The sequence below is a fragment of the Hippoglossus stenolepis genome, chromosome 12, assembly GCF_022539355.2.
Source record: "Hippoglossus stenolepis isolate QCI-W04-F060 chromosome 12, HSTE1.2, whole genome shotgun sequence".
Classification (NCBI taxonomy): domain Eukaryota; kingdom Metazoa; phylum Chordata; class Actinopteri; order Pleuronectiformes; family Pleuronectidae; genus Hippoglossus; species Hippoglossus stenolepis.
The window spans coordinates 16946762-16955367 of NC_061494.1; the positions used below are offsets into that span (position 1 = coordinate 16946762).

The following is an 8606-nucleotide window of genomic DNA, read 5'->3' on the forward strand; positions in this document are numbered from 1 at the left end:
AAGATTGGAAAGCACTCATTGTGTGTTCACTACTGTAATTCAGTACTGTCCTTGGAAAGACAAAGAAGACCTCGTGAATTGCTGGATGTGTTTTTCAAGTGTCTATTCTGTAACCGCAGCTGAAAGTGATGAAGTGCTGGTGTTTTTGTGCAAAGTACAACTGGTTAAAACCACAGTCGAGAATGTATCTGAGAAAATTACATGTATCTCGCTCAAAGAACGTGTGAAGGGAGATGGGGCTTGTCAGCACTCTGTCAGTGTTTTTAAATACATTCACTTTGGTATTTGTGCAGCTTTATTTGATAGCTGACAGTGCAGTTATTGTGATTATTTGCTATGTGGCTTAACCGTATTGAGATGCGATCTGATAGTGGAATGTTTAGGGGACATACCACATGGACAAAACATGGCCTGAGCCACAGGACCTGGTTCCATTACCAACTGGCCGGATCATTTTCTGCCTGTCATTCCCCGTCTCAGTTTCCTCCAGCATTTCCTGTCTCTATGTAATAAAGGCACAAAGGCCAAAATATATACGAAGATATCAATGTATAAAAAGATTGTTCTGGACAAACCACAACTCCAAACCTCAGGCATTTCCTCTGAAGCTCAGCGGCTTATGATCGTAGAAGAGATGCAGAAAACACAGATGAAGTCAAATTACTAACAAATGTTGAAAAAAATCTAATAATCTATTGAATTTTTTTCTTTTAATTAAGTAAGTAAGTTAGATTAGAAGATTGACACCATTTTAGAGTCATGATAACAATGAAGCTCGAGCCAGGGGGCGATGAGCTTAGCTTAGCATTAAAGAACACAGGGAGGAAAGAAAGGCCTGGCTCGTGTTAAAGCTAAATAAATCTAAATAAATACCCTGCAAGCACCTCGAAAACTCAATTATCAACATGTTTTATAGCTAGAGCCAGGAGGAGATTAGCCTAGCTTAGCATAAAGGAATATAGCGGGAAAGCAAAGCTAGCTCGACTCATTTTAAAGCTAAGTAAATAGCCTACCAGCACCTCTACAACTCATTAAATAACACATATCTCATAGCTGGAGTCGATAGGTTATTAGCTTAGCTTCGCATAAAGGAAAATGGGGCTAGATCGAGCCAGAAGGTGCTTTGTTTCAATTTTAACTCATTAGCTCTTTATAAAATCCATTTGCTCCTTTTTTCCCACCTGATATAAAAAAAATCCTGTTGCTCTGAATCTGTGTGATTTTTTTTTTTGTCTCCAGCCACGAGCTGCTACGGGCCCGCTCCACTCAAGTAATGAGATTAATGCACGAGAAGAGCTTTAACCTTGAATTTAGCACCCGGCTCCCACTGCAGCTAGCTCCAATAAAAAAAATGTTGCATGTTAATTCATGGCTATGCTAATCTGGCTCGGTTGGGTTAATTCAGTTAGCAGGGCTGAGAATTTAAACCTGTTATTTTTTTAACGGCCGTGTCTCACAGAAGCTACTTGCGTATGCTTTCTGGGTTGCTCAGCAGCTGTCAGTTTACTTTATGGCGCTGCCTGCATCCACTCTAAGCTTGTTTGCATACACTCTGAATGAATGCTTTGTGACAAAAACAAGCTTTGGCGGGCACTCATAATAAACACACGGACAAGCACTCATATTTTAGAGCGCACATAAACAAGCCATTTGCATTTAGATGAAGAATCGCAGACAAACTTTGGTCTAGGAAAATGAGAGGGTGGTGAAAGCACTCGGGTCGCAACTAGTTGCTCATACGTACAGTTAGAGAAAGATAATCTGAATATGAGTGTCGGGATGATAATGGTTAAGAACAAGAATGACACTGAGAGAGTAATAGAAAATGCACATAAAAGTGTATTATGATTGAAAAGGAAATAGTGACGCAATAAGTGATGATAATCTCTAATGTCCCTCCAGGTGCTGAACGAGGCAGTCGGAGCCATGATGTACCACACCATCACCCTGACCAGAGAGGACCTGGAGAAGTTCAAGGCGCTGCGCATCATCATCCGCATCGGCAGCGGCTACGACAACATCGACATCAAGGCGGCCGGGGAGCTCGGTGAGTCTGAGGGACAGATGGGGACAAAAGAGGAGGAGGACAGATGTAAAAAAAAAACACGGCACCGTTCAGAAGAAGACAGTCGTCATGTGCTGAGATTAATGAACAAGGAGGGTCGCGTGTGCACATATGGCTCATTCGTCCCCAATCACAGGAAATAAAGAATTAGATAATGCATTATGGATAAGGACAGTGCACCTTTTGGACGGAGGCCAAACCAAACTCTTAACACAAACAACACATGTAACAAGAGGGGTGACATACTGTAAACAGAATATGTAATGTGACGGATCTCATATGCAGAGCAGATGCTCCAACTGATATGAAACCCCCTCGCATTCCCATTTGGCCCCTTTGGCATATGTTTGGTTTGAGAGCAGGATTTAGTGCGATATCCTAATTGTTGTCATTTGAGCTGATACAATTCATTACGCTTTATGTGGAGGTTTTATTTATTTTTTTTATATGAAATAAACATAATTAGAAGTTTTAATTATCCTCTTACCCTTCACAGTTTAGTTTCATAGATGGTGCGTTTTTTTTATTTTGTACAAGGCCTTAAAGAAAATAAATATCCTGCTAATTAAACATAAAAAAATCCTCTAAATTGATCTCTTCAAAAGAGCTAAATTACGCATAAGCAGCTATTATATCTATTAAATCCGAAAGGATTTTTATGATGCTCATCAATTCAAGTACTTATGGTTGTCATTGTCCTGCCTTCTCCAGGCATCGCAGTGTGTAACATTCCCTCAGCGGCCGTAGAAGAAACAGCAGACTCGACACTTTGTCACATCCTCAACCTGTATCGACGAAACACCTGGCTGTACCAGGCTCTCCGGGAGGGCACGCGGGTCCAGAGTGTGGAGCAGATCCGGGAGGTGGCGTCGGGGGCTGCGAGGATCCGAGGAGAGACGCTTGGCCTCATCGGCTTTGGTGAGTCTCCTTATTTTGGGGTTAATGGGTAAAATGAAACATTTGATAATTTCTGTTAATCCTTGTAATGTATCTCCGGCCCCCTCAGGTCGCTCAGGCCAGGCGGTGGCGATACGGGCCAAGGCGTTCGGCTTCAACATCCTCTTCTACGACCCCTACCTCCAGGACGGCTTGGAGCGCTCGCTGGGCGTTCAGCGAGTCTACACGCTCCAGGACCTGCTCTACCAGAGCGACTGCGTCTCCCTGCACTGCAACCTGAACGAACACAACCACCACCTCATCAACGACTTCACCATCAAACAGGTCGGGGACCTCGAGTGCTGAGGAAGCACCAGAAATTAATTGCATGTCTTTCGAAATATGAGCCTCAGGTGATGGAAGATAAAGGAAACTGATTTCACTGCTTCACATTAAACACGCAGCGTGGTCGGAGAAGCTGACGGAGCTGGCAATTTATCAGAAACTGATAAGCCTCGATTTGGCAGAAGCTCTTTCTCATTACCCTCAAAAGCAGGCTGCACATTCTCTTTACTAAGCTAATGTTTCTCCGAGGTCGCTAGAACAGCTTTATGCCAGCGAACCGGCAGCTGACTTGGCCGGCCGCTGGTTTTCCCTGGCTGCCAGCGCTCCTTTAGTTGGCAACTTCCAGTTATTGTCTGTTTAATGTGAATGGTGAGATACTCGGAACAGACACAGAGGTTTGGAAAATCTCTGGATTCAGAATAAGAGGGACCAAACGTATCGGGGATAATTATTGGTTGTGGGACATGTTTTATATTATTTATAAACGCACTATAATTTGTAATCGCTCATGATTTGGACGTCAGTTTTTTTATCTCTCAACGTGAGGCCCCAGAATGAGTCTGATTGAAAATACTTCTGCAGCTCTAACATGTCAAAGTGTTGAGTTACTGCACCTCTGCTACTCCTTGTCACTGCTGCCACCTGGAGGATATTAACTGAAGGGAGATCTGTGTTTCGATTCAATGGGTTTTATAACTATTTGAATCATTCCCAGATGCTGACATTGGTACAGCTTCACATCACAAGTGTTATTAGCTTCAATCTACGTATGTTTGTCTGCTAGTTTTTCTTATAAACCCTGAATAAGTGCTTGTTGGAAGATAAAAGTATTTAAAGGAACAGGATGTAGGATTTTGCATGTTGCAACCAAATGAAAACCTCTCACCTTGCTCCTACATTTCTAAGCTTATAGGAGAAACTACGATGGTAAAATTAAAACATAAAGGTGATCTTTAGAGCGTTTGTTTTTTGTTATTTTCGTTACGGAGTATTGTGTTAAACATGGCGGGCTCCACTGAAGATTACCCGCTGAAGGCCTCATTCTACAATAATGAAACCACAATTTTTTAGTTTCGGGTTATTGTAAACTAATGAAATATAATTACTAATATTAATATCAATGTGTGTGTGCGTGTGTAGATGCGTCAAGGTGCTTTCCTGGTCAACTCGGCGCGGGGAGGTCTGGTGGATGAGAAAGCTCTGGCTCAGGCCCTGAAGGAGGGCAGGATACGGGGAGCCGCCTTGGACGTCCACGAGTCGGAGCCTTTCAGGTGTTTGGTCACAACCTCAGCTTTTTAGTGAAATCACCTTTAACCTTTGATATTCTCATGAACATTATCTGAGCTGAAACCCCCTTAATAAGTTATGACGGTGGAATAATCAGGAAAAAGGAAGTTGTTTACGTCCTCGTGCATCTCATCACTTTGCTTCTTGTTTCTTTCCTTGGTTTGCTGTTGCAGTTTTTCCCAGGGTGCCCTGAAAGACGCCCCCAACTTGATCTGCACCCCCCACACTGCCTGGTACAGCGAGCAGGCGTCACTGGAGATGAGGGAGAACGCTGCCACAGAGATCCGCAGAGCCATCACCGGTAACGCAGACGTCTCCGAACACGCTCATCACCACACTCTGCGATGTTGTTCGTCTTTTTCAGCTCAACTTTGTTCAATCTTGCCCTCGACACAGGCCGCATTCCCGACAGCCTCCGAAACTGCGTCAACAAAGAATTCTTCATCACCTCGGCGCCCTGGGGAATGATGGAGCAGCAGCTGCCTCAAGTTCACCCTGAGATCAATGGCGCCGCCTACAGGTAGGAGGTGGATTTGAAGCAAACCCTGCAGGCAGCTCGCATCGCACAGAGATCCCCTGAACACTGCAGTGGATGAGGCAGAACACGTGGGGGGAGGGGTAGACTAGATGTTCATGTGTATGTTTGTCACACTTTTGACTTTCTGTTCCTGAATTTTAAGCTGGGTCCCAGTTTTTGTGGCGTATTTCTACGCAGAACTTGGCCCACATGAATTTGTCCATTGGTTTCTCAGTCTCTACATTGTCTCAACCAGACTGAACTGCTTCTCTCACACAGCCGAGTGAACCAAACCATGGTACAGGCCATAGCAACGGGGGGAATGCAGGACAAATTATATACGTAATTCTCAACCAGGTAAATGAAAGCTACCACTGCTGGCCCACAGGCCAGCGGAAATGAAAAGTATCATGAATTAAAACCAAATCCCATTGAAACCTGTAGAGTTTTTTTGTTGCTTCACACTCCTCACATACCCTGTAGCTGTACCCACAATGCACTGCATCTCATCAATGCTCCGACACCACCACCACCCCCCCCACCTCCCCACCCTGAAACAGAATCCATAACTGTGGGGTTGAACATTTTTAAAGAAGCATTCACACATTTAATATTGTGACACATTGGAAATGAAGAAGTGTAATAGTTGTTCAACAAGCAGCACATGTTTAGACAGAACTCTTTTCAGAGTGTGTGATGGGTAAAGATGGGATGAGGCCTCACATCATTGTTTACCGATGAAAGTCTCACAACAAACCTGGGATTTTATCACTTGTTTTATTTCCCAACACACTTTCCCCTTTCAGCTCCCTGTAGTAAAGGATCCGTTCACCCACATTACAAATGTTTGTCTCACTCACTCAGACACTTTGAGTATTAGGGCCAATCAAAATATGAGATTTGAGAATCAAGTCAAAATATTACAGTAATAATACATTTACGAGAATAACATTGAAATTTATGAGAATAAATTCATAATATTACTGGAATGGAGTCTTAAAGATTTCGATGTATAAAGCTGTAATATTACCAGAAGAAAGGTCAAAACTTTATGAGAATAAAGTCGTAATTTTAGGCAACATTTTATTTTAGAGCAGGAATATCAGAGGATCAACCTGTGGCCTTTTTCTGCAAAATGGCCACAATACTCTGTAGAAAGATAAATTACTTAAATTAATATATTTTCTCAATATCATGAGACAAATAAATTCCCTCTGACCTGAAGTCTCACTGTCCATGGCCCCCTGAACAGTGAGAGTTTGTTCTTTGTAATCTGGGTGAATGAACCTTTAACGTCGTCCTCTACAGATACAACCACTAACATCCTCATTTACTGACTTCATGCTGCACTGCTCCTCGTCACGTTTAACCTTGACCCATCTCTTCACAGAGGTGATGCTTAGCACGTCCAACAAACACGGACATTTTCAAATCTGCAGTGTTTTATCTGTGTCCTCAGAAGTTAAAGTCGTAGTTACTCTAAAGATTTTGTTGTGACGATCGTCCACTGAGCAGCAGCCAAAGAGAAAACCTTGATTTTTGAGTCCATGAGTTTTCCTTTGCTCTTTGTGGCGTCTGCTGATCGTCTCCTGTCCGTCTCCAGATTCCCTCCTGGCGTGGTGGGCGTCGCCCCCGGTGGGATTCCTGGACCTATGGAGGGGTTGATGCCCGGGGGTGTCCCCATCACCCACACCCTGCCCCCTGGTACCCATCCGTCACAAACCACCTCCCCCAACCAACCCTCCAAACATGGCGACCCCATGAGAGAGCACATGACTGAGCCGTAGGACTGCTGCTGCTGCTGCAAACGAGCGAGAGGGGGGGCAAATCAAAATATAAGAAAAGAAAAAAACCCACGTACATTTAAAACCAACTCAACCATCCGACCGTTTCGCTTGAGTCCATCTGAAGCTACCAGCAGAGCGACCGCCTGCAGGGCCACGTTTCACACTCTCTTCTTTTTGTATGAAGCCACTAAGCCCGTGTGAGGACAGCTGGACGTTCAGACACACACGAGCTGCCACACTGACACGGGACTGACCCCCCTTCCACTCTCTGTCCTTCATTGATTTAAGTGATGCTTTTTGTTTTTTAGCTTTTATTTTTGAGTATATTTTTAGGGAGGCTCCAACTGAACTTCTCGGACACGTTGACACGAATTATGTGCAGGAAGGAAATCCAAGTCGCCCCCCCACCCCCTCGTGGGGAAGAACTCAAAGGGCAGACGGACACTTGGTCCTTTTGTTCCTCCTTCCTTCCTTCCACAGTTTCCCCCTTTTCCAGTCTTGTGTTATTCTTCTTTTTTTTTTTACTTTCACCTGTTTATCCTATATTCTGTGTTTCTGTTGCAAGTGGATATCTTTTTGCTTTCCGTTCTCCGGTGTGTGAAAATGAATGGATTTACAGTTACATGTCTGTTTTGAGGAAGACGAGCTGCAGCCTCTGCCGTCTCCGTCCGAATCCTGGACTCTGTCTCCGCTGCTGCTGCTTTCTCATCATAGTGGCCGGTGGCCCCTGAATGTAGAGAGTTGAGCTGGGGGGGCAGATGTGTTTCTTCAGCTCCAGTTAGAAGATTTCACCTTTTTAGGGTCAAAATGATCCCAGAAAAAATGATTCAATTTGTGGTTTGGAATTCTACATTGATTCAATTGATTAAATGAGCTGAGGTGCCGACATTATCTGGAACAGTTTCCTGAATAGTTTGCATCCAAAGCCCCGACTGTAGGTTTCAGTGCTGGTTAGCGAGGTGAGAAAAGACATGAAATTTCTTTCTGACTCAGGAACAAAAATAAAAAATAATAACCTTCCCATTCGTCCAAATCTGAACAAAAAAACGTAAAGAAAAGCAAAAATAAATTTTGGCTTTTCACGTCTTCACCTCTTTCTCCATTGTGTTTTTTTTTTTTTTTATATATATATCAAATATATGTTTTTTGATGTTCGAGGTTTTCAGTCCTGTTAGATTTGTATTGCCTTGTTAAATGTTCTTATAATCATAGTCTTATGTGAGCGACCCCCGACCTCCCCTCCATATAGTTTCTCCTTCTACTTTCTTTTCTCTGTTTGTTTTTCTGCTCTGATGAAAGCCAGCTGTGGCTCTCGGAGGCTCCGCGCGGAACAACAGCAGCCACATCCGTCCCTTTAGCTCCGCCGCCATAGCAACAGACGGCTGCTAGCAGATTGTTTGGTTTTTAGTGTGAGTATTTGTATTTGTTTCTTGTACAAGGTGAACATATAGTAAACGGTGCAGCTGGAAACAATAAATAAAACTCGCTGTTCTGATTGATGATCGGCTCCGTGGAACGTTTGTGGGCTTTTTCTTTTCCCTGGACGCTTCACAGTCTTTCTTCTAGAAGATGATAACGTTGTGAATTTGAGAAATGCAATGACCATAATGCTCGAGTGTTACAGATTTCTCTTTCAGCCCATAGCTGTTATTAAAAGTCTGAAGTAGTGGTTCCTGTTTGCAGTGTCCCCAGGTTCCAGAGGAAAACTAGAAAAATGTTTGGAGCATCT

The 8606-nt window shown here is 43.5% G+C and overlaps 1 protein-coding gene across 5 annotated transcripts in view; it reads left to right on the forward strand.

Annotated features, from left to right (window-relative positions):
* Nucleotides 1-8393, forward strand: part of ctbp2a (C-terminal binding protein 2a) — a 62114-nt gene extending 53721 nt beyond the window's left edge. For 4 of the 5 annotated variants that reach the window (XM_035172569.2, XM_035172571.2, XM_035172567.2 and 1 more), the window contains 7 exons: nucleotides 1903-2047; nucleotides 2777-2983; nucleotides 3072-3286; nucleotides 4427-4557; nucleotides 4747-4874; nucleotides 4970-5093; nucleotides 6694-8393. In XM_035172569.2, the coding sequence (XP_035028460.1) occupies nucleotides 1903-2047; nucleotides 2777-2983; nucleotides 3072-3286; nucleotides 4427-4557; nucleotides 4747-4874; nucleotides 4970-5093; nucleotides 6694-6877 (1134 nt within the window). In that variant the 3' untranslated portion in view covers nucleotides 6878-8393. Of the gene's footprint in view, nucleotides 1-1902; nucleotides 2048-2776; nucleotides 2984-3071; nucleotides 3287-4426; nucleotides 4558-4746; nucleotides 4875-4969; nucleotides 5094-5369; nucleotides 5448-6693 lie in introns of all 5 variants that reach the window. The other variant, XM_035172568.2, reaches the window with a different exon arrangement.
* The last annotated feature ends 213 nt before the right edge of the window (nucleotides 8394-8606 follow it).